Source organism: Eurypyga helias, unplaced genomic scaffold, assembly GCF_000690775.1.
Source record: "Eurypyga helias isolate BGI_N326 unplaced genomic scaffold, ASM69077v1 scaffold6384, whole genome shotgun sequence".
In the NCBI taxonomy this organism is placed as follows: domain Eukaryota; kingdom Metazoa; phylum Chordata; class Aves; order Eurypygiformes; family Eurypygidae; genus Eurypyga; species Eurypyga helias.
The window spans coordinates 1,857-29,047 of NW_010244298.1; the positions used below are offsets into that span (position 1 = coordinate 1,857).

Below are 27,191 nucleotides of genomic sequence, written 5' to 3' on the forward strand. Positions count from 1 at the left end.
GAACCTTAGAAGTAACTGGTGACCCTCTCTCCTGCTGACCTGAGAATAAGCAACCAAACCCTAAGTGAGTTTAGGGCCACTCCTGCCTTTATAAAGTCAAAACTTTTGCTAGATTCCCAGGAAGCATATGAACAAGTGGTAACAAGACCATTTTATATGCCCCATCTCATTCCTCACTTCAGCAGTCGGAGCAGCGCTATCAGCATTCAGAACAGAGCATGGCAGTGATTGCAGCAGCACTCATGGGTATCTTCGTAACTCTACAGCTTATTCAGCCAATCTTTCTACCAGCTTTGGCTTAAATGACCTACTGGGCTGCTGACCTACCTGCAAGACTGAAGCGAATAGACCTGTAACCTTGTCAGCCCCAAACAGGCTCTACTGAACTGAAGGGCAGGCTGGTCCTCATCCCAAGCAGAGTTTTAGAACTGACCTTATCCATTTTAAAATTCCATCTTTAAAGTAAAGATGTAAAGATGTAACGAAGAATGCCCTCTGAGGCAGAGCTTTACTGCTTTGCAATAACCTTTTCAGGTGTTACAGTCTTAAACACATAAATAGTTAAGGGGTATGTAAGGGGTATCGCAGCACAGCCAGACACTAATGCATTAGGAGGGACTAGAGCAGTTAAAAGAGAGTATGGGGTGAGATTACAGGTGAAAAAGAAGCAGACAACCCAAAAGTTAATTGATCACTTTTAAAACTTTGTCTACATGTCAATTACAATCAGAAAAATAAGATCAGCCTTCCGAGATTTCATTTTAAATGAGTTATTTATGCATTCAAACATTCGGCTTTTCTTACTGTTACTTACATGACCATTAGCAATATCCAGTAGATCTTTAACTCTACATCCTCTTACAGGTCCCACTTCATTGCAAATTGAATCTTCAATAACCAGAAAATTGGCCTTGTAAGACGTGAGTATCTTATAAATATCCTCTGCAGACCTCTTTGAATAGATCTGATAAATCTATAAATTAAGAAAACATGTTTATGCAATGCAATTAGATATATGAGGGGGGGAGGGTGTGATTTATCTGCAATAACAAGTTAGATGTACACACCAAGCTACAAAACATTTGATTTTGAAATCTCCAAAACAGGTGAGGTAATGGCCAGCGTTACCAATGAACAGGAAGTATTTCTCTGGTGATGGAAAGTTCTTATCTTATATACTTCAAGTGGCCTGAAAAGTCTTCAGAAATAATATTTTGATATCTATTCCTGTTCAGAGACAAGCTCTGATAATTTACTTGATACTCCCCTGTTTGCTGGACTCCTATGTCCTCCTTCCTTCTAATATGTTTGAATTCTTTTTTTTCCCTCATTACATTTGGTGAAGAAGACCGTTCCTGTGAGATGCTTTTCAAGCCAAGTATCTTGCTAGAGATTTCCATCTCCCTACTGTAATCCTGGAGTGTTGAAATACAGACTGAGAACTAGTGTAGAACTGCAGTTTTGATTTCTTTGCTGGGCAGTCCTTGGGCAAGTCCATTCTGTGGAGAATTAAAATGGGTCACAAGCATTCAGAAATGACAGCCTGCCTAAAACTCACCATGGTCACACTGCTCACAACAGGATCTTGTTCATGAGGTGATAGGTTATGTATTGGTCTTGTTATCTTTCTCTACAAGATGCCTGCTCTTTTCTCACCTTAGACCGTGAACACTTTGGAGAAAAGGCAGTATTTGGAATGCCACTCACATGCAGTAGGAGTGGCACCAAAGAAATAATCTGCACTGCCAGGTGGCCTGGATGGCACAGAAGAGCAGTGCAAATGTGTATGTCATGAGGAATGCTTTTGCTGGGTTTGGCTGGGATAGAGCTAAATTTCTTCACAGTAGCCGGTATGGGCCTGTTTTGGATCTGTGCTGAAAACAGTGTTGATCACACAGGGATGTTTTCATTATTGCTGAGCAGTACTGACACAGAGTCGAGGCCTTTTCTGCCTCCCCACAACACCTCACCAATGAGGAGGCTGGGGGTGCACAAGAAGCTGGGAGGGGACACAGCCTGGACAGCTGACCACAACTGACCAAGGGGATATTCCAGATCACTGCCGTCATGCTCAGCATAAAAAGTTGGGGAAAGAAGAAGGAAGCAAGGGGACATTTGGAGTGATGGTGTTTGTTTCCCAAGTAATCTTTACGTGTGTTTGTTTCCCAAATAATCTTTATGTGTGATGAAGCCCTGCTTTCCTGGAGATGGCTGAACGCTTGCTTGCTGATGGGAAGTAGTGAATGAATTCCTTGCTTTGTTTTCCTTGTGCAAGTGGCTTCTGCTTTACCTGTTGAACTGTCTTTACCTCCACCCGTGAGTTTTCTCACTTTTACCCTTCTGATTTTCTCCCCCATCCTGCTGCGGAGAGGGAGCAAGTGGCTGTGAGGGGATTAGTTGCTGGCTGGGGTTAAACCACCACAGTGTTACAAGGTCACCTTCTTTGGAGAATTAACATTTATAGTACACCCACACATCTCAATCAGGCATTTCAGTCTTACATGAAAGCACAGTCTATAAATCACTGATAAAACACACATGTTTATGGAATTGGATACTCACATTTTCATTTCTTTTTAGAAGATCATCATCATTATATAAAGGCAAGCTCGACACCATCCATCCGGTACAAAGCTTAATCACACCCATTAACTGTGGGCTGCCCGCAAACACAGCAGCCACAGGAGCCTGTCGTCTGCAAAAGCAACATCAACATACACCTCTGAGTACAGGATGCATTTCCCAAAACAATGTTTTTAATATTATACACTGTGTGAATCTTTTAAGGTGCTACAGTATGATTGGAGTACATGAAGATACCATTGGGGGTGTAATTACAATTGGTGTTAATGTTTCAGTGGTAGTAGTTTCCTTGCCAGGAAAAGCTCAGACCTGCCACAAGAGAGAGTTTGCATGGAAGGTGTCCTGCTGGGGCAAGGGTTGATGGCCATTCTCCTCCCCTCCTTGCAATCCATGGAGCACCATTCAGAGTGGTCCTGAAATGGAGCAAACTCTTGCTTTTCTGAATGGTTGCTTACTTGTGACAAGCTTGTGAGGGAGGGTAAGTAGAAGGAGAAACATGATGTTATCTAGTAAAGGAAAGACTTTTGATTATTTTCAATTGATGTCTAGAACCATGTATTTCATAGAATCATAGAATGGTTTGGGTTGGAAGGGACCTTAAAGCCCACCTAGTTCCAACCCCCCTGCCATGGGCAGGGACACCTTCCACTAGACCAGGTTGCTCAAAGCCTCATTCAGCCTGGCCTTGAACACTTCCAGGGATGGGGCATCCACAGCTTCTCTGGGCAACCTGTTCCAGTGCCTCACCACCCTCTCCGTGAAGAACTCCTTCCTGACATCCAATATAAATCTCCCCACTTTCAATTTAAACCTGTTAACTCTTGTCCTGTCACTATTTCATCATCTACAAATAAATAGTGTCATGATAGAGAATAATGTCTACAGTAATTATGTTTCTGGTTTTGGTTTAATCTTTTGACTATGCGTATTCCTGCATAGAATGAAAACAGTCATTGTCACACTTTATTACAGACTTTGGGAAACTTTTCCTGCAGACAAAATTCAAAATAAATTCGTATTATCAGAGAAAAATTTAAGAAAATATACTGTAATAATGACATTCAATTAAAATTCCAATATGGATTACTAAGTATATCCTTAAGGAAAAAAAATTCTTTATTTTCATTAAAAATATGAACAGCTGCTACAAATAACAGTAGTCAAACTGCTCTTAGCTGAGTGAGTCTCAATGCAATTCACCATGATTAATTATGTACTTGAAGTGCAATATATGCAGACTAATGTAAAAGCCATTAGGTACTTGGCATTATTCCAGCTGCTGCCTTGAAGAACTACAGCAGTGACAAACAACATACAGTGCTATTAACAAAAAGAAGAAATAGCTGGAAAACCGTAATTACCAGCCTTGTCATTTCTGATGACGAACAGGTTGACGTTGAAGACTACGTAAATACAGAAAACAATATACTAAAAAAATACAGTTAAAGGGAATTAAGTTATTTGAACACAGGGGATTTAATTGTCAGAAAAGTGCAGTACCTAATGACATAGTTCAAAGTTACATTAAATGAGGCCAGAATCCAGGTCCAAAACTTTTGGTGAGAAGAAAAATATATCTGTGAAAATGACTCTGTGTTAGCTGTTATATGGCTCAGTATGAACTACATAACATAGCTCAGTATTTGCTATGCCATTCCTAGCCACACAGATCAGAACCCTTCCAGCCTTAAAGGGGAATTTTAAATCATATAGGGTTAGGGTTAGGGTTACACTGCATGTCTCTTGACTAAAGTCTCTAAATCCTCACATACAGGCATTTCATTTTATTGGCTCATGCATACAAAAATTTCAGTGGCACTGTCCCCCACTGGCATTACAGTCACCATGAATCCTTTACTGTGCTGAAAAGTTAGTGTGCAAAGAACACAAGGCGTTGTCCACCTCTATATGGAAATTTGGTCTAGAAATTATATTAAACATGGTTTGCTTGTGTGTTTCAGGATCTCTTATAATCACTGATAAATTCCTGTCTCTTTCCATGGGAATAACACCACGTTTAAAATACACATTTCTCCTCCCATACAGCATTGAATGACTTAGCAAGGGAAAATTCAGATTAATAGAGGCAGCTCCACAAAATGCTGAGATAAAAATACCCTGACATAAAGCAGTAAAATAGAAACGTAGCACTTCATACTTACTTTATCCATGTCATAAGTTCTACTGTATCAGGATCATAGAATTCTTGCAGTTCTGAAAGCTCTGTCATTATCCTAGGGAAAAACTGAAGGAAACACGTTTTTGGTTACTTACAGTTAAAAACCAAATAATGTATAGAGTAAGTCATTATATTAAGGCCTTAAGTAACACAACAGAAATGGGTTTCATCCGAGTTTTCCCTCCTGATTGGTATTTTTGTTTGAATATTTTGCATAATACAGTTTACACTTACTTGACAGCAGGAGACCTTCTCCAAAATAAGTATGTTAAAAACAAGTTCTCATCTCTCCCTGTTTTATTGGAATACTTACAATAAGAAAACTAAAAAAAAACTCCACAAGAAACCTACGTGCCAATAACACTCATCAACTGGCCTAAAACCATAGTTCAGGTTTTCATATGTAAGCGCATACAAATAAGGGCACTGAACCAAGGAGTTGATAAATCTCTCATGGTAAACCTGCTTGAGCAGGACGGGTTGGACAGTTGTGATTTGATGGAAAGACGCTATGCGAGCGGGACAGGCGAGAAGAAATTTCCTAGAAGAGCATCATGTGCGTATGTGCCCCGGAGTTTCCTCTGACGTTTACTTCAATCACTGCAGTGGAAGGAAGTACACTACATTGTATGAAGTAGGATATCTCCGTTTATGCTCTTGAGAAACATGTTGGGAAAAGAAGGGATTCTGGGAAGTCAGACAGAATGCCAATTCCTTCAGACCAGCCCAGATTGCAAGCCTACACCACGGCTTCCCTAACCTGTCAAGTCTGAGAGGCGAAGAAACAACAGGTCCTTTATTAAGAGGGGAGATTTTGTCAGTCTTTGAGCAATTTTGAGCGTTGGCCTGAAGAAGGCATGGCTAGAAGCTGGCCAGCCTTGAGAAGCTGGAGCATGTTCATGCTGTAAATGCTAAGTGAAAGCTATGGGATGCCAGCTCTTTTAAAGTTATGCCACACTAAAGGGACAACTTACTTTGGGACAGCCATAGTGGACAGACAGTTGGAAGTAGGAGCTGTCTTTCAGCTGAGGAGTTTTCACCCCCATTACCTGGACAATTCAGCTGCCAAGTGATAGCAGTCTACAACCAGACATGTAGCACAAGAACAGCTGTCCTATGTTCATATCAGGGCTGAGGGTTGTAGCAGTGCTGTTACACCTGAACTGTCTCCAGAACAACAGGAAGAGGGACTATGGCAGACGGAGTCAGAAGGCAGCCAAGCAAAAAGATGCTGAGCTGTACACTCAGCCACAGTAACAAGTTAAGAGCCTCAAGGCATTTGCACTGTTCCACTACTATTAATCAAAGTTTCCAAGCTCAGGGATGAGTTATGAACCTGGACAGCAAACTCTTCACCACTGCCTCAAAGCAAAAGCTGGTTCTGCAACGGATGAAGCCCTCTAGAGTCCAAACCCCCACACTGCTTTGATTAGAAAATAATCTGAAAAACAGTTATTGGGTCAATTAAACTGGTTTCCTCTATTGTAATAGATTTCATAGTTCTTTGGGAAAACTGTATCTTTTTTCCAGACTATCTATTGCTCTGGCATAAGAGCCAGATGGTGTAAAAAGTCAGATTACATTGCAACCAAAATTTCTGTTACAAAACAGATGTTATAAAACCTGTTACAATACTGTTGGTCAAAACTGGATTTTATATTTGAGTCCCCATAAAATCATAGAATCATAGAATGGTATCATAGAAAGTATTCAAACTAACTACTTTGAAGCTATGTCAGTATAGCAGAGGGTTACATTTTATGGGCTATTTCACACATTTTTGGACTTATAGAAGATGAAGAAATAATTTCCAAATACTTTTCCCCACAGTTTGTCTGTGACTTCCAATAAAGTATTTATTTTAAACATGTAAACCTCTGTAGCTTTTCTTCCCTGTACTGTAGTATATACATAACCCTACACAAAGGATTTAACTCCATTATAATTTGATGGGAGCTTTTCAAACATTATTTGCATATGGACTCCCATTATTCTACTTCCATATAACCTCACACCCTCTCACTAAAACCAAGATTAGGGCAACACAGTTTTCAATATCCCGAGCTTTTATTTGGCAGTATTTTCTTTGTTGAGTCAGTTTATATATCCAGAGCATAAGAGCTGAATATAATAAAGTCTTCATTTACACTGAAACACTTATAAATTACAATAAGCGATCATTAACAAATTAAATTGTCAAACACCTCATACTGAAAAATGTAAACAGTTTTGTCTTAAAGGTCTTTTACAACCTAAGCAATGTTATGATTCCATATTTTCAGTGGATGACAGCTTTAATTTCATCATATATATTTAATTCCACCAAGTACATTTCTATTTCGATTCATATTGTGCCTACATTCAAAACAAAAACCACAAAGGTACTTTTCTTCTTACCTCTTTCCACAAGCTGAATCCAATTATTGTGGGAACTGCCATACTCAGAATAAGAGCCTAGAAAATACATGTTAGAAGAAATGGGTTATGCACCATTCCCTGTTCTCCAGCCACAGACTAACTGTTGATTCTTTAGTGGCTACATTTATGCCTGAAACCTTACAGTGACAGTAGGTAAAACTTTGCAGTTTTCTACCAGGCAAAAAAACTCTGCAAAAAAGAATTTGCCTAATTTAGCATGGAAGAACTTATTTGACCCATGATAACTTTACCATCAATATTAGGGATGGTTAATTACTACTCAAATAACAATGATGCAATGTGGACACGAGGTAGGGGACAGAAGAAAAGTAAGCACCCCACATACAAAAGCAATGAGATAACCTAACAAAGGAAAAAAAGAATAAAACAAGCAGCTCAAGCATCTGACCTTGTTGATGCTTTTGTTCATAGACACATAGAATGGTTAGGGTTGGAAGGGACCTTAAAGATCATCTAGTTCCAACCCCCCTGCCATGGGCAGGGACACCTTCCACTAGACCAGGTTGCTCAAAGCAGTTTAACGACACTGACATGCAAACCCCAGAAACCTATTCTTCAGCACACTGTCATGCCAGCTGATGTAACTTGTGCTTCTCAACAAGAGGAAAAAAGCAGGCCCACATAGCAGAAAGCACAAGGCATATGAAAGAATGTGTCCACCACCTACATTAACATATTCATACTACTTGATTGGAAGGACACTGTCAGTGTTTCTGATGTAACAGTGTATGGCATTTTCACAAGTGACACAGTGAATCTTCATTTAAGATATTTATTCCTATCAGCCTCTCAAAATTAAAGTAAATAATATCCTATCCTTATTTTATTAATAATATGAATACACAAAGCAGCTAAAAACTGCACAAAGCAACTCTGGGCCTACTAAGAATAAAGGTAGGTTTGGAAGCTGGGGGAGTTGTCTGCACTGTAGCACAAGCTCATCTTCAATCGCAATGCTTCCCCGTCATGGCCACATATGAACAAACTGAACTTCTTATGCGAAGTTAATTCCGTTTCTTACGGAGCAGCTTTATTCTCAGCAATGAAATACACCTAACTGCCCCATTTTTAGCCTCATTTCCTAGTGAAACAAGGCTTATATTGATGCTTCCCTGTACTTTTTCTCCTGCACTCCTCCTCAAAAGCACATGACCTTCTTGGCCAATCTCAACTAAATACGACACAGAGCTTGAGGTCTCAAAGATTTCTTAAAAGAAATTAAACAGATGAGTGAAAGAGAGAGATGAAGACAGCTCTGCTTCTTATGAGGAAAGGCTGTAGCGTGAACACAACTTTATCACCAGGTACCAGAGAACATGGGAAAGCGTGGTATGAAGAACGTAAGACACGGAAAGTAGACTGTATGAGATCCACCGCTCACAGATCTGTGTCTTCTTTCAAAAGGTTCTTCTATTGGTTGTGGGTAACTGTTGTTTGAAAAGTTATATACTTGCTAGCTGTATTTCCCAAGACACTGGCAACAGCAACTCACCAGCAATATCGGGTGCACAGCTCTCAGCCGAAGCCACTTGAAAAGCGTCATCCAAAGTTCGGGAGAGCACACACCAAACGCAGCAAGCATGCAGACATAAGGCGTCCACAGATATTTCAACCTGAAAAACATTGCAATAACTTAGTTGGGACTGTGCGTGCCTCTGGATTCAAGTTATTTATAAAAACATTCAGATTTTTTTCATATTTCTAACACAGTCTGGATGTTCAAACAATCTGAGATCGAATTTGATGGCACTGAAGGGTAAACCAAGGAAATCTCTAGCAGAAGAGCAGGCACCTGATTATCTGCTGCAAGATGTAGGAGCAAGATCCAAGGTTAAAGGTGACAAAATCCTTCACAGAGTTCAGGTGAGGATGAAAGAAAAACAAAGAGACTAGTAAAGTCACTTGGCTGTTGCAGTTTTCCAGCCAAGCAAGGTTAAAAAGCAGCTAGTCAGCAAAGCTGTACAGACTATAAGGGAGTTCCTGAAGAAAGGAAAGGAAAATATTTAATAAACAATTTACAATTTGCTGGTATTGCCTGCCTCTTAAGGATAGACTAGTCAAGTTAAACCCACTACACAGTAACGCAACAGGCTGCTCACTGTAAGAATCAGTGAATATACAGGTTTTAGGGTGATGAGTCTAATACAAATACAAGTCTGCCACCTTCAAGCTGATTTAGCTGAGAGCCAAGATTAGAACTATACCACCTTCCAAACATTAGCTTCTGTAGCTTTAAGGACTAACACAACACATTTGAAAACAGTTTTGCTACTCCTTTAACAGTTCAAGCAAAGGTGTACTTCATGCCAGCCTAGACACAGGAATACGGATAAGAAATCTTCCACATCTCAATATTCTAGAACTTAACACCGTTCATCAAAACACTACACAACATCTTGCTTCAATACATTATTAAAAGAATTAGGGCACAGTTCTACACTTAAATACTGTAAATGAAGTGATCAAAATTTGCTTCAATTAATGTCTTGGATTTCAGCTGCATTAAAGCTTGGAAAACACGTTAAAGAGACCAAGCACAATTCATCATACACCTGCACCCAATGTATAGCCAAAATGATTTTTGCTCTCTCCGTTACTAACTAGTACCACTATTTGCCAAATACATTTCTGAAAAGGGGTGAATTTCAAAGGGGTGAATTGTGTATCGCGTCCAGTTAGGAACCCTCTGTTGCTTTCAAAAGAGATACATCAAAATCAGACTTACCCTTCCACACACATCGCTAGACAACCAAGTAAAATTGTGTGAATTACATGATAAACTATTTCTGGCCTCTCTCCAATTCGACCATCCTCAAGTTTAACTGTCTCTTTCAGTGGTTCACCACTGCAGTTGGAGAAAATGAGACATCACTTAATTCAGACATTATCTCAGGCAAAGGTGCCAATAAAAATAATTTTATGACCATTAAGTCAGCAGTACACTGAGATCATACAGTGTCATATCATACAGTATTGTTGCACTGCTTATTTGGTTTTTGTACTTCATCAATGATCCATCAGTACCTGGCTGTCCCTTGTGTTGGACTGTAACCTCTCTGGAGCAACAGCTGTGAATGAATACAATGGGATCACTGCCTGTGACCGTAAATCCTGTTTTAAGGTAATCCAGCACCAAGAGACAGTCTTATTTAAGAGCATGCACACTCTGCAAACACTTAGATGAAGCATGCTGTACATGTATTCTAACCAACTTTCTTCATATCATTCATTAGCTTGGTGAAGAATTAGGGAATCCATAGGATGATCATTACGTATGGAATGTGTTTACCATTTTATAACAAAGCAAGATAACAAAACCAGGTTTTACTCACATTATTATAAATTCTAGTAATATAAATAAAAATCCTAACCAAAATCTTACAACAAATGCTTTTCTACAAACAAGATAACAAGGCACATAATATATAAAATTTTATTCTACCCCGATGTGATTTCAGTTACAATTTTATAATAAGCTTCCTCATGACAAATGGAAAAGTATTTGAGATTATTAACTGCTTCAAAATTTTAAAAGTGCTATTTCAACCACTAGCAAAAAATTGAAAATTTGTTTCATTGTTTTGAATATACTATCACACATCCAATCGGACAAACATTTTCATTTATAGCAGTATAATCTTTATATATTAGAAGTCTTGGTCCTTGAAAAAAAAATCAATAGATTTTTGCTGCAGAGCAGTGAGAAATTTGCCCTAATACCTGAGCAGTTACACCATTCGTCTTCTACCAGGAAGAGACAATTTCCTAGCCCTTGAGTTTCCAAGACAAGCTACGCTAGGATCTACAGTGTTATTCTTAGTCTGTAAACAGACAGCTCCACTACCTCTTCTCTCAAGGGAACTGTGAATCACTGTGAAACTAAAAATAATTGAGTCAGTTTTACTTTGGCTCTGTTCTCAGCAGCCAAGTCTGATGGACCTTATCACAGTAAATGAGTTTAAACGTGAAGCGTTAGAAATCTGAAATCTTCTCAACCCCACCCATCTCATCCTTCACAGTATGCAAATTTAGGGAAAAAACAACCCCCCAAACCCAAAACATAGAAACAACAACAATCTCTAGCAACAATCAGGTAACTTTGCTGACAGAAGGGGAAAACAGACAAACCCTCTTTCTCCCTGGCAATGGGAAGAGACAAACTTATCACAAAACGTCGGCCAGGGCTCCACAGGAATTGCACCTACGGGGAAACAAACCGGTGACAACTCCCTGTCCTGACTGGAGGGATGCTCAAGAAGCTCCTTGCTAAAGGACTTTACTCAGGAGCCTCTGGTGAGCCTTTCCACTGGTGCTCACACCCTGGCAAGCTCAACGGTGCAACAAAGCCTGGAGCAACAAGCACCATCAATCACAATCTACTTGGACAGCACTGAACCTCTTATTAAAGTTTTTTTATTTTTCAGTATAAATAAGCTACTTACCACATTCTCCTAAAAATGACCTGAGTTACAGAAAAAAGGCAGATAATTAATACTAAAATATAGAAAGGCAACAGTGATGACTGTGTTAGTCGCAAAAAAAAGTCTTGGGAGGGTGCCTGAAGAGATTCTTGACAAAGGAGCCAATTCATTGTAAAATTCCTAGTAAGGCAAAAACATCCTATTAAAAACAGTAACAATACCCCACAGATTAGAAGAAAAACCAACCCCAAACTCAGTGCACAACCAATCACAGTTTAACCTATTCATGTCATAGGAAACTATTTGAAATTTGCCTTTGAAAAGTTATCTTTTTATCATTTGAAACTGCCTTGCAAGTACCCTTTAGAGTCACTGTCAGAAGTTTATCTTCCAAAAAAGGATCTGTCATCTGAAGAGGCCAGACTACAGCTCTTTTGTATCACAAAAACCCAGCCTCCCATATAACTCCATTATGGGGACCACAAAGCACTTTGTTGTCACAGTGGATTAAGATTTTAGAGATATTGATGCAAGAAGGTATGCTTGTCCTCATTCCAAACGGGGAGATGAAGAAAGTGGTCATCTGAGATCACAAACAAGCCGGAGGCACTGACAAGAATAGAATCCTTCATGCTGAAATCCTAGTTCTGTAGCAGAACCCACTCGATCACTCTTCTTTCTCAATTAATGAGCAGAAAGACTATATATTCTCCCAAAAAGCACTACCAGTGTGTATTCTCAAGTGGAACTGGTGCAGCATGCGATGCTGTGAATGCATTCTTGTCTTATTTTGTTCTGCTTTCCTCCCTCCTTTCTTTTTTCTTTTCCCCCAAGCGAAGACTAGAGAACTGAACCACTTTCAATTAGGCAGAATCAGTTTAAAGATTAACAGCAGGGCATGTCCAAACTGGCCTTAAAAGACAGATCTTGAGGTTCTTGTGCTGCAAACCATAATTCCAATCTACAGCAGGCATAGTTGCACCCGATTTGTCTCAGTCACTGGCTTCATTGCAGAGTCTGACAGCCTCGACAGTAACATGCAGCAAGTGCCCAGGGGGAAAAAATAAAATCCATAATATTTAGTAGCTAAATAAACTGAAAATCTGACCAGAAGCAGTCCTTTCTTGTCTTGCAAAACACTTCAGACCGTGCATGTATGCGTGTTACACAATGCATCTTAGTCAACATCATTGCGTCTCCTCTTCCAAAAATTCCCCAACAACTTCACTCGTGTGTGATGTCGTTTTCCACTTCTTGCCATGAAAGGCTGTGCTGTAGTTTTGTAAGAGAGATGCAGTTCCCAGGAGAGAGTGCCAATTCCTGCACGGAATTGCAAGTCTTGGCTTGGGTCCAGGAGGCATTTGATTCTTTACCAACACACCATTTGGAGTTTTCCAGAAAACCTGTAGTTGCCTTTGTGTAGCCCAACATTCAACTCTTACAGACGCAAACAGATTTTCTTAGAATTACAATTCCCTCTGACTCTTAAGTTGTCCCTTGTCCTAGTTTCTTCCAAAACATACAGTTGGGTTTTTTTGGGGGTGTTATTCTTACAGAAGTAAAACCCCATAACCCAACTCTGTTTTGAGATACCAAACCAAAAATAAAACCCCACAACCCAACCCTGCGTTGAGATGGTATTGATAGTTCATGACTTGTTTTTCCAGGCTATACTAAGTTAGTACCACCACCTTTACCCTATTATCTTTGCTTTCAAGTTTTATTAAGCAACACTAGACTGGGTACAGAAAATTTTTGTTCCTTAACATCAAAAGAAAATGAAAAATCTACGAAATGCTTTCACCTCAAGGCTTGAAAAATATTGGGATGCCTCAGAAACCTCAAAATCCTAAGTAAATTCTGTATATGCATGGGTTTTGGATTCAATCTTAAAACCAGGTGACAAATGGAACCTATTTCCCTAACTCATCTATAAAATTCTCACAAGCCACTGAAATTTTACACTTCCCAGAGCAGTTTCAGAAGTTCAAATATCTTAGAAGGTGTAAAGAGTTAAAAAAACTTACTTAGTTGTGTTTAAGCCAAGTTTTACTTCTAAGAACTTCAGCAAATGCTCATTTTCTTTATGAGGAACAAACATCTGAAAATTAATTTAGCAGAGAAAAATCTTACCAAGTGCTGGAAGCAGCCTTCACATAGTCACTTCATTCAGATGACAACATGGCAATGAACAATCAACTATTCAAGATTTTGTTAAAACTAACAAATTGAATTAAGTGTGCCAATTAAGGTACTGGTATAGTATCGTAAATCTTCATTTAAATAAATCTATCTTTAGGGTTTCCTTGAGAATATCATTCTCTTCATTTCATTCATGTACCCCAAGAGGAGGGCAAGTGTAAAGCTGTCACTAAGTTGTCAAAAGACTACCGTGTGATGTAAAAAGGATCATGAAAAACGGACATGGACTTACCTCCAAGCAACCCAAAGAACATTGCGTTTGGCTCCACTAAACAACAGGACTGTAGCCAGCAAAAGTTACGAGCATTTGTAATCTTCACATAAATTGTTGGAGCAGCCAAAAGTTGTGTGTACTGACTACGTAATTTAACTCATATTTTTCAAAGTTAGGTTTTATTTTCCTGGAGATACAGCAAGTCTAACCAGTCTGAATGGCACAAGAAAACAATCAGACCTGAGCGTTCTCTCAAACATTTCAGGCTTCACTAGCTTCTTTATTTTTAAGTTGACGCTATTCATTAACACAACCAGGGTGAGTTTGAGACACAGAGGAAAAGCACAGAAAATCATGTAAAAGACTAGAGCCAGCAAGAGGGAGTTCAGTCAAAATACAAAACCAGGCTAAAATCCCACTATGTGATCTCAACTCCTAGCTGACTCCTACACTAAGTGGAGGTCTTTCTTCCCATGTTCTACTTGAAATTTAACTGAAAATTGCCATCTACCCTGACACTACTCGTACCTGTTCCTGGCTAGTAGGTCTTCTCCATTCACAAGAACATTTTTTTGAGATTCAGAACTGTTTGTAAAGGCCATTCAATTATAACAAAAAACTCATTTATGAAACAGCCGAAGTGTGATTTAAAGAGTATTTTTACACTATGCTTTAACCTCAAATAAAAAAAACCAAAACCCTCCAGAAACCAGCTGCTTGAGTTGTTAAAAGACTTTTTATACAGATACAAAAATAACTCCAATTTGCTATGAATTACGCTATGAACTCTCTGTTCAATAAGCAACACTTCAAACGATTTTCCAAAGATAAACCTGCAACTTTCCACTGAGATTTTGATGATTAAAATCACATTTACAGAGGAATCTTACCTTTAGTAAGAAGTTTAGTGTCACCGTTACTGTAAGTACCAAATAAATGTACATTATTTTCAGCAATCTTGACACAAATGTACCTTTTTTCATATTCATCTGCAAAAATATTTTAAGAAGGATGTATCATTTGTAGTTCAGTTTAAACACTAAAAACTACACTCAGATTTAGAGGAGAGTCCAGTTACCTGAAGGCATTTAGAGAGCATTAAAGCTGCTACAAGACTCAGTAATGGTGACACTAGTAAGGCTGAATTTTCAAACTGCAAAAGGTATCCCAAGAAGAGAGAAAACAAGTAGATCTTGTATACTTCATACACCTGTTGAAGAAACAAAATAAAACACAGTAAAATAAATTACAGCAGATATATGTCCTGCTTTTTAGAGCAGTAGAGAGCTCACTCATTTCTCTGTTAATCAGGGGATTCGTGGATCTCCATCCTCCAACTCACGAATCTAGCAGGCTACCGTTTGGCGCTGGGAAGTATTTCACATCAACATGATCCTGGGCAGCCTCAGCAACTAGTGCACAACTACTCCACAAGAATTCTGTAAAAATGCCGAAAGCGGAGGTATTTTACAAGGCCTCCCCATTCTGTAACACCTCACTGTGAGGCAGCACGAAGCAGGAACCACAGTGCAACAGAACGAACAGGCAGTTTGTGTGAAAGAGCAGAGTGTAAACACATGCTTGCCTTGCCCTCACAATAACTTGTTCATCCAACCTATCTCAGGAATACACAGACTGTTACCCATACATTGTGGTTTTTACTAATTGTCATGCAGGCCTTATAAACCCTAATACTTGATTCTTTAGACATCTACCAAAACAACCACCTTCTCTCTTATATTTTAAGGGCCCTGCTTGAACTAAAATACATCAAACATTTCCCACTGCTGAGGAACAGAGGGGAAAAAAAAAAAAAAGCAATTGAAAGAGGTGAAGAATTGGAATTGCATGCAGTTGTTACATCTAATAGAACTAGAAGGCACACACGGACGAAGTAGCATATACCCCATTGCAACAGACAAGAGTAGAAATGCCTTATCGTTGCAAAATTGCTAAGAAGTATTTTGCAGACTAAATTCCAGTGTTTTCTTGTACTGAAAATCAATTGTCCTTCAGCATCTGTCTAGCCTACTTGCTGGCTAAATCAGTACGGGGTGGGCCATTCCGGGTGAAAACGAGCCCCTTAACTGCACAGAGCCAAGTGCAGTTTTTTGGTCAGCCCCACCCTCCTCTGAATAGGGAAAAGAAAAGAAGAGGCAGCTAGGCCAAAAAGGGTGCAGGAGTATCATTCATCACTCTTTCAGCTCTCCAAGGATGTTTCAGGTCTCAGAAGCTTTGTTTAACTTCTAAGCCTTTTGTTAGGGAAGTCGGCCCAAACAGCAGTCCAAAAGAGAGTGAGTTTAAAGCCATTTTATTCTTCTGGTGGACACGGACCTGTGCTTTGGCTGGACCCTGGCTGCAAGGCACTCAAGTCATCACTCAGTCTGCGCCCTTCGCAGCTCCTGAGCAGTGTCTATGGCTGGCACCTCTGAGGCTGTATTTAAGGCCCCAAGTATGAGTAGGTTGAAGAGTTCTAATACCTTCTCTGTCTGTGCCAGGTCAAAGCTGTCTAGTAGGAAAAGAGAAATAGCCTGGACGCACAGGAGGTAATGACTGTATTCCCACATCATCATGAAGGTGTATGTTGAAGCACTCACCAAAAGGTAACAAAACTTCTAGAGAAAAAAGGAAAAAAAAAAAGCATTAATTTCATACCTATGCAGCTCTGTCACTAAGAAATTGAGAGGTCATTAGAACAGGAACTACAGAAATTAATTATTATTTTAGGAAATAATTCAGACTCCAGACATATTTACCATGTTCTCAGATGGAAGAAAGTAATTACCGAAACATTCCAAAACATTGCAGGCCAATCAGAATAATTATCTTTAACAGAGACAAGGAAATGAAGTTACCACCATCTTCTCTGAGCAACAATGTATAAAAAATGCTGGATCAGTTTATTTTAAAAAGACAGCACACAGCTCATCATGACACTGTTGTCTCTGAACCCTCGCGGGGGCATAACAGGGCAGGGCACGAGTCGCTCGGCAAAAACTGCAGTGCCTAGGTGAAATCCCAGCGGCTGTTTTGAAAAGAACAAACGAAACATCTACTGTATTCTGCCCAGTGGGGCAACAGTGACAGAGGGAACTAGTCCAGAGCACAGTTCTATCAGCAACTCTTTATTAAGAAATTAATTTTGCTTTACCTCAGCAGAACAATTTAGGTTTTTTTTTAAATAGCCTGTGAGAGCTGCTACTTGACATGCAAAATATGGCAAAGCCCAATTTTCCCTTGATGGTATGGAGTAATCAATTCTTGTTGTATCTGTCCTAGAATAAAGTACAGACAAACAAAATGATTAAAAGATGTATGGAACAAAAATACCAAGGAAAGCCTAAATGTCACTTACAGTTATCAGTGTGGCCTTGCACGCAAACTATTCCTGTATTAGGTGTAAAGTAATACTGACACAATTTCACTGCTGATACAGGTCACAAATTTAGTATCAGCATGGAAGGTCCAATCTCTACTCACTTATTCAGCAGGTCTCCTTATTAGGTGGTATTTGTACGGACTGAAGCCAAAAAGCATCTGCCTGCAGCCTTTCCTGACCCACCCCAACACTGTGTGAGCTGGACGCATCGCACACTGCTTCTGCCAACCTGTGTGTCAGTGCGGCCTCCTTCGGCCAAGAGCAGTGCTGAAGGGCCTGACGTCCGCTGCCGTAACAGCAGCTTTTCACGGTACGATGAAAATCAGCCCGTCGCTGAGAGCTAAGACTCCTTTCGGTTCTCACACAACATGCTTTAAACAAGCGATTCAGGCGGTCGAGCACAACATACTTAGAATCCAAAGCAGTGCTCCCTCATAGCAGCAGCACCCGCAGATACTCTGTCTACAGGGAAAATTCTGCCCAGCAAAACAAGAGATTAAAGATGGATGGGGAGCATGGGCCAGAACAGCGGCAAGGTCTTCTCACGGAATGACTTGACTGTATCTGCACAGTTAGAGCTGTAGGAGAAAGTTTTAAAAAGTGCTAAAGTGACTTAGAAGCACAAGTCACGCTTTCAAATGTGATCAAAGGCATCAGTTTCAGAGGTACGTAGTCTTCTTTGTGTCTACTATGCTTTTAGAAAGGAGCCTCAAGCTCCTTTATCATTTAGATATTTGAAAGCATCACCTTTCATTTTTACCTCTGAAGCCTCTTACAGAGGCGTATTTGCAGCTTTTTCAACTACTAGACCTTTCAATTTGTTAACACTATTTAATCTTCTTTGCTGTTGAAAAACATACAGACTTATTCACCATTTTTCCTACTTTCCACTACCCACACCAGCTTGGTGAACAGTATTTTTAGCTACTAATCACGGATTTGGTCATGATGACTTCACACTCCTAAAAGACACTTCCCAACGGTTCAGCTTTAAAGGTGTATCTCTAACATTTTTCTCTGCCGTAGCTCTTTTCTTTCAAGGGCTCTCAAGTTCAGAGAAATCCCCAGAGCTACCTGGTAACAAACCAGGAACGTGAACACAAGTTCTCCTTGCCCAAATGAGGCTCCCTATTACTGTGGTGTTTCATAAAGGGAAGGGACATTTTCTTGCAAGTGAAACTTTTAAAACAAAAATAATCTTGAGATCAGGATCACCTAAGAAGATTCTGCTCTGCACAAAAACCCACCACATAAAACAGACTGGAAAAAAAAACCCAAAACATTTAAGACTCTTTACAAGAAAAATGCACTTGGCCGTTTCCTTCTAAGCAACAGAACAACTGACACAATATTTAGAGCTGGCCACAGAGAGCAATTCTGTTTCACAGCAACTTTGGAAATTTGTTTTCATTCTTTACCAGCACAAAACTAAAACCTTCTGAGGAATCTTTTTGGAAAATGGGACAGTGTGAGAATATTCCCATATTCACACACGCACATAAAGTCAGTTCAACTGGCAGCATGGATGGTTTAGACAACAGGTGGTATTTCCATTAATAAAAGCATCATGAGAACCCCTGCATCTCTGGGAGGTGTTTTGTATTCGGTGTAGAAGCCTGCTCTCACAACGAGAACACAAAGTGTAATAGAATGCATTTCAATCTGCTTTAATATTTTTTAAATGCCTTATTGACAAACTAGATGGTATAAAGATGTTTTTCTTACCTGTTAATAATGAACCATGCTACAGTCAGCATTCCCCACTCATAACCCAACTGGTTACAAACAATGCAGTCACATAAATTCCCTGCAGTCCAAAAACTATACCAATGTAGAAATACACTGGTTCAATAACTTCCTGAAATTACAAATAAAAACGAACAGACATAGTGGCAACTGAGCTGAAGCTGGAAATGATTACTATTTACTATTTGCATACTGCTAACAGTGTGCTAGGTGCTTTACAAACAGGTAAGAGACGGACCCTGTTCTAGAGAAGCACTAAGCATGCTTTCATTTTGGGCTCAGGGAGAACAAAGCAGTGTGAATTAGGAGCCCACTTCGGGACCCAGCTTGCTAGTGCCATGATTTTTGTCTTTGCTTTAGCATGAACACTGTATGTGTCAGATTTAATAAATCTATACTGCAGTGAGATATAAAGTTCACAGGACTACTGGAAGAAGTTATCTAGGGGAGGAAGTCGAAGAAGTAAAGATGTGGCAAAAACGGTTCCAAACACAGAGAAGCATATATAAAGTAAATAAATAATAGAAAAAAGAAAGATAAAGGAGAGGACACAAGTATGCAGAGTAAGCAAAACAAAGCCGAGTAGAGCAGAAAAAGACAAAAGGTTTATCTACAAAAGTGTTTTTCCCTTTTATCTGTATGGCAATGGGTAGAGACAGGTACCACTATAACAGATTCTTTACTCTGAAGGAGCTAACTTTCCCATTTTTAATGGATAGCACAGATACTCTCCACATTACTAAGAGGCTTGCAGAAGTAAAGAATGACAGTCAGAACACTGATCAGAATTGAGGAGAACCTGGACCTGGTGCGAGGCTTAGCTCAATTCAGTCAACAGAAATTGCATGTGTGTATTGTATACAGCACAGAAAGTCTCAAACTCACATAGACACAACCATAATGAAAGCACAGAAAGTAGGGGAAGCGCACATACTTCGCTACCAGATGCTTGATATAAAACACTGGCAATCAACTCTGGGTACAAGGTCATTTGCTGGACTGCATTTATCATCTTCAGCGATACTGTCTTATTGTTGTGTGTCAACTCATAAACACCTACAGACAAAAAAAGATGTATTACTCTTGGAATCACTTACTATTGCTGCTCTTAAAAGAGGTGAAAGCATACTCAGAGGTAGGGGGAAATAGATTTGATCATAAAAGCTACTGACTGAATCACCACTCCTGATTTTAAAGGAAGGAGAAATTTCTCTGCCAGATGACATTCCACCCTACTGATTTAGCAACAGTTATTACCATTTTTTGATCTAGCCTTTAAATAGAAGGCCCAAAACCAACCAGCAGAAGGACAGCTTTTTCAGTAACAGCCCTGGAACCAGTTACCTACAGATCACCTTCACAGAAGGTTTTTAAGAAGCAAGACAAAGATCTAACAGGGATAAGCAGGATGTATTAAACCTGTCTCCACAAAGAGGTCAGATATGATGGCCTTATCACCGTTTTCAGCCTTGTGTTTCTGACACTTCCAAAAATCACTCACTTAACACAATACACCTTCGTATGGGACTGAGATGAAACTGAAGTTGAAGGATATATCATTCTGACATATTACAATTTTAAAAATTATGTCATTACTTAGGACAATAGAGTGAAGAGAAAAAATAATCTAAATTAGAGAGGAAAAAAAAGAAAACCAACCCAAACAAAAAATACCCCAACAACAATGCAACAGCCAAACAAGATTACTGTTTCCAGCTCGGAGCATATCTTGGTATGTGGTCTGCATGTGGTTCTCTGCAGACCAAACTAGGTCTTGCAGGACTTACAACTGGGTTCAGCAAAGCTAGGACACACATTTGCAAACTGAGTGCCCCCATAATACCTCGTAGACACGTGAGTCTACCTGTCTGCAGAAGCAGCAGGCCCGAATGAGGCAGTCCATCTACCCACAGCATGGATAATCTCCTCACAAAAAATGAGGAACTCACTGTACCAAAGACCTATTATATATTGCTGACATGCTACACATCAGCTGGGAAACTGTTCAACCAATAAAACTATACCTATGAAGTTTAACTGGCTTCAGAGGAGGTTTCATGAGGGGACTGGACTAATTCAACAGCTGACCGCTTCAAGACAGGGCTGTTCACTCCCTCTTCCCTCCTGGAGTTCTCATCTTTTCCCCACACTAGCCCACGTGTCCTTCTGAACGCACTAAACTAGCATGAAAGTGTCCCATCTCCTTTTCACTGTTTTAGTTTTCTGCTGGTTTAGGGACCTGGGGTCAGCGAGCTCCAGAGCCAGTGCAGGATAACGAGCAGGAGCGCAAAGGGAGGGGAAACCACGGCCACCCAGTTTGTTCTCCTTGCTGTTGGTTTCTCTCCCCATCACTCAGTGCTCATCAACATCTATTCCTCATAGCTGACAGGAGTAGAAACCTCTGGCAGGGAGAGGATGGAGGAGATCAACCCTTGTCGGAAACTATCCCATCCCCCATTCCCAAATTAAACATCAGTGATGTTTACATGGCAGAAAATCCACTATGGAGCATAGGCAAACTCAACGATAACTTCTATATGGGTCAAAGTGAGAGTAATATTAATCCTATTCCAGAGTACTGATTAAAGGCAATCTGCTGAAGTACAGGACAGTTAAATACTGTTTTTTAAAAGGCACTAAAAAGTTAGGACAGCACACCGTTTTTTATTAATCTGACTGATATACCTAGAAGAGTATAAAATCAGTCTCCTCACTCCACAGGAACTTTTTACTGTCTCCAAAAGGAACAGGATTTTTCAAGGTTAATAAAACAAACGGGTTTTTTACCTCTTTCAAAGGAAGGAGCCTTTAGCAGTTCTTTATAGAATGAGTAATAAATGGCGCTGTCACCCTGAAATGTAATTTCTCGTTCAAGTTCCTAGGGGAAAAAAAAAATATATTCACCTCCTGCAATCTCTTACCATAGAAGACTATATATTTTCAGATAGACTGCTTTTGTAATACAGCACATGGTTATGACTCCACTGTACATCTTCAAAGTATTCCACAAAACATTAATCTTCAAAGCACCTCTGTCAGTATATAATGCTCTCTATAACTTAGCAAACATGCTTGGAATCAGAGCAACTCAAATCCACATCATAAGTCAGCACAAGATCCATAGGATCCTTTCATATGCACAAACCTTAATTTCATTTAACTTTCTACACACAGAATCACAGAATCGTTTGGGTTGGAAGGAACCTTAAAGATCATCTAGTTCCACCCCCCCTGCCATGGGCAGGGACACCTTCCACTAGACCAGGTTGCTCAAAGCCTCATCCAGCCTGGCCTTGAAGACATCCAGGGATGGGGCATCCACAGCATCTCTGGGCATTACACTTCACTAAATACAATTCTTACAAATAAACACCCCACTTAAAACCATTAATCCCTGTTGTTTAGCTTATGCAATCCCAATACGCTTCAGTTTTTCCTCCAAATTTTAGAAATGTATTTCAGTGATAAAGGATGGCGTGGAAAAACATACAGAAGCATGACAAGACTTCAGTTAGTAGGAGAAACACTAAAGAGGAAAAAAAAAAGGGAGACTAAAAAAGAAACTGTATCAAAGACAGAGGCCTGAGTAGTACGACATGGGACTCCGCAAGCAAACAGTTCCAACCTGACACAGATCAGCTTTGATTTCAAGGACACAATTTGGCTTTTGTTTCAGTAGTTTAACTTTTTTCTTTACCTGCCTGCTGGAAAACCAGAATTTCCGTTCATGATACGTTGAAAGGTACACAGCGTACATCATCCCACTAGTGACTGCCGCAAGACAGCCAAAGAAAAGTTTCGCAAAACGCTGAATTAACACATCTGAAAAGGGACAGAGAAAAAGCTAAAATAGCCCAGAGGACTTGGAAACAAACAGTATGCCCTAAATACAACTGATTTTGGAACATCAACTAAGCTTAGTGGCATCAGAACTGTCACACCATCATCAGCACAGGCACATAGAGAACTGGTCCGTTACTCCTGTCCTGCGGTTTTCTTTCCCGGTTGTTGCCACCGCTTCATAGGGCAAGGAGGCAAAATACTCACACACTACGATGCAGTTTTTCTCTCCATCTCGTAGGCTTCATTTTCAAATTAATTCCAAGAAGGAAAAGCCTCTTCCAAACAAACAGAGCAAACTCTAGGTTTTACCCAAAACACCACACTTGTTGAACACGTGAAGAGAAAGAGGTGGCAACACCTCATCTAACGTCAATACTGAGACATTCCATTCTCCCTTCTCTTCTCAGATCTAAGAGGAAGGAACTAATCTGAATTTTACCAAATTCATTCAATGGGCATCTACTTCACCTGGGGCTCCCTTAACTTGAGAGCTGCTTTTAACATAAGTTTTTTGGTAGCTTGGTGAGCGCTTGCCTAAAATTACACCTGGTTTTAGTTCTGTTTCATGAAAAAGCTTTAAGGGCGTTTTGTCTGTTCTTGTTTTGGTACCATTACTTCATGCCTTCCAGCTTCTCAACCGAAAGATCATTCCAGACACAATTAAAATACTTACTTGTACTCAAACTTTAACAACAGTAAGATTCTGAACCACCCTGCCTCTCCCCCCACCCCCCAACCTGAAACAACCCAGGACTACCATTTCACTCGGTCATTACTAAAGTATTCTAACGTGCATGCCTGGCTTTTCTTGAAACATTCCAAAACCTAACTCAAAATAAGTCTGTTATAAATTACTGTGCTACAAATATCTTCCCATAAAATGTAAAAGAAGAATGAAAAAAAAAAGAAAAAATATGAGAAGTTGGCTAAAAAATCGTAGTTTACATTTTGGCGATCTTCCCAGCTTCGAGTTATCTTTGTTTCTCTCCTCTGGAGCCATTTTGTCAGATTCTGTAGAGTTTTGCTTCTTCCTCTGTCGCAGGTCTGCTGCCCCTGAAGACATTTTTTGAAGTTATTGCAACACAATACCTAAAATCACAATCTAAGAAATCCACACAGAAGCGGGTAACAGCCAGTTACTGCTACCGATTCAACCCCACAGCAGACATACTTGACAAAAAGACTCAAGGTATTTCAGATGCCTAACTAAAGTAGCAATATAACAATACAGAAATCAATTCCCATGTTACTCCTTAGAAAATCCAATAGTTTTCTCTTGAGGCCATACTCTGGGATTACCCAGAATCCAGACTGGAAGCTATCTGGTTTATTCCACGGCGAACCGATGACACAAATGAAGGAAAGCAGTAGCTTAGGTAAGTTGATAGAGACACTGGGAGAAACTGGTGCCAGTTTCTTTCTACTCTCACTCTAGTTTTATGCTGCTGTTGTACAGTACTGTACTGGGCATATTACTACAAAAATAGGGTCAGTTCATTTCTTTTAAATTGAGCTGCCTGTTACTCATATAGTGAAAGCTATTACAAAATAAATTTAATACTATTTTTTTCCTGCTTCCAGATCTACTGGCACTAAGCAGATGTATGAATTTTTAGTTTAACATAACTAAAAAGCCCAGTCTGCTAGGCCATGTAGATCACATCACAGAACTAGGAGCTTCTTCAGTTTCTGTTGTTTTCTGTAAACAACAGCAGTTTGAAGTCCTGGCCCATTTATTTTGCAGTCTGAAAGGCAATGAGGCTAATTCAGAGAGTGCAACTCTTTGTACAAAAAGACTCATTGCAAATAATCTGTTACAAATACTATATTGAAGATGACATCCATGTGTGATGAAAAGGTTTAACTGTGACTCATGCTCCAGAATTTTTAGCTATCAAGTTTAACCTACTGTCCAACATTGCTTGAAATTTTTGATTTCCTCAGGAATTAAACACGCTCTTCACACAGCCATTCAACTTGAAACTCGAAGTCTCAATCTTCACATCCCACAACAAAGCTTTTAATGACTCTGGTTGTATACTACTTCAAGTCTAAGTCAGTCTACTTTTAACTCCCAACTATCAGACTTAAAAGTTAGGAACTAGAGATAGTAATATAAATAAACCTTCTAAGTGGTGTCTGCCTGTATCAGGACACCTGTATTCGTGTTTGAACAGGATTTTCAGAGCAAATTATTCTGAGCAAACCAAGATCTCAGTGATAACATTTTTCACAGAATGAACAGAGAATGTCTACCTTCTTAAACGAGACAAGAATTGGAAAGATATTAAACAAAGCAAGGTTTAGGGCGTTCAGTATCACATTCATTATTATGCCAATCCAAAATGACATATACACCAGTATCTCTTCATGCCGTGTATATTGTTAATCAGCACTGCAAATACCAAGTGCACTGCAATTAAAAAAAAAAAAAAATCACTTGTACCACATAAAATAAAAAGGGAGGAAAAAACCCCTAGATCACCAAAATGGGCAGATATGTCCTTGGAAAGACAACCGTCTGCCCCTGTCATTCTAGTTATGACCAGAACAGTAGCAGTGAGAACACTGGAGGAAAAGGCATCTCTTTTGCTTTTCTGGCAGATAAGTAAGCCACAACAGGAGTGTAACACACTTATAGCAGCAGTAATAGAAAACTCTCAAAGAAAGAACAATTTCAAATGCGAATTCTGAAACAACTACAGACAGCAAATGATCTTCACCTCGGTTTTGAAGACAGCTCAAGAGATTTCCCCACTCAAAGCAATAATAAAGATCCAAGTATGCTACTTCTGTTTCATTTGCAGCTGCCTCAAACAAGAAAAACGCTGTTTCCACTTCTATGAATCCTTTAAATGGGGTGAAATGAAAGTCAAGCAAGGTGACAACTAAAAATAATCTAGGATTTTGAACTGATGACACAGCCCCTAGTACCTCTCTATCCACCAAGCAATTTTTCATCCAAGATTGCTTTCTCGTTCCCTGCAAGTTCCAAGCACATTTTTTTCAACTCTTGTTGAGACAACATGCGTTCCACTTATTTTTGTGTATCTGCTGCAGAAAAGCACAACTCATTGCTCCCATGTGCCACTATATTAATCCATTTTTCGCCTGCAAATGGAGCACTGTCTGCAATTCCTGTCCTCTCATCTAAAGAAGGAAAAAATAGAGCTAGAAAATGTGCAGAGATGGGCCATGAGGATGATCAAAGGTGGGCAGTGGCTCCCATAGAAGGAACAAGGAAGCAGGTTGAGGATGCCTCAGTCTGGAAAAGATGATGACAAACAGAAACATGACAGAAGCCTACAAGCTGGTGAAATGCACAAACAGGCTGAATAGAGAGCAGTGATTCACCTTCGTTTCTAATACTGGAACAAGAAGTTATCAAACAAACCCAGTGAGTCAGGCTAAAAGGAACCAGTTCATCACCCACCGCCTTCATGCAGGTCACTCCTACCCAAAGAACCTTCTGTAAATGAAGAGTTTACATAGATTCAAAAGAAGACAGACACATTCATGGGGAGCATTGCTGAAGACTACTAAACACACGGAAACCATACCCAGATCAGTAAGTCTCCCAGCTGAGAACAGTTGAGAGCATGGAATACGCCATGGGACAGCATTGCATATGCTTATTTTGCTCTTGCATTTCTCTGGGTGCCTATTTACGGCCATATTCCTGTTGATTTCCCCAAGAAAACTAAATATCATAGAATCACAGAATCACAGCATGGTTGGGGTTGGAAGGGACCTTAAAGACCATCTAGTTCCAACCCCCCTGCCATGGGCAGGGACACCTTCCACTAGACCAGGTTGCTCAAAGCCTCATCCAGCCTGGCCTTGAACACTTCCAGGGATGGGGCATCCACAGCTTCTCTGGGCAACCTGTTCACCTCCTAGTCCTCACAAAGGGGGTTAGCACAAAAAAGACCGGGAGAAAAGTCATTGTGGGGGGCACTACAAGTGAGACGAGCGCAGATACAAACGGGGAAACGGAGGGGATGGCCGTTCACGGGGGCACCCAGGGAGCCGACGGATGCTGCCCCCGGGATGCTCTGCTGCCCGGGAAGCAAGCCCGGGCGAGGGAAGAGAATCAGACCCCAAGTTCCTGGGCTCCCATCCACCCAGCTTCCTCCCGCTTGGTGCTGCGAACGATGGGCGAGGGGAAGGAGACCTCGTCAGCGG

General features: G+C 40.1%; 1 protein-coding gene across 1 annotated transcript; it reads right to left on the reverse strand.

Annotated features, from left to right (window-relative positions):
* Positions 1–814: 814 nt before the first annotated feature.
* On the reverse strand, positions 815–26,427 carry DPY19L4 (dpy-19-like 4 (C. elegans); the record flags this gene model as incomplete). Its single annotated transcript, XM_010149695.1, is given in 19 exon segments — positions 815–973; positions 2,563–2,695; positions 4,746–4,828; positions 7,160–7,216; positions 8,694–8,814; positions 9,927–10,046; positions 11,644–11,802; positions 13,650–13,723; positions 14,929–15,027; positions 15,117–15,248; positions 16,519–16,653; positions 17,190–17,313; positions 19,143–19,179; positions 19,182–19,275; positions 20,098–20,219; positions 21,951–22,041; positions 22,861–22,985; positions 23,952–24,059; positions 26,361–26,427. Coding segments are annotated over 18 exon segments (1,920 nt in total), but the record flags the coding sequence as incomplete, so codon positions are not given.
* Between the last annotated feature and the right edge of the window lie 764 nt (positions 26,428–27,191).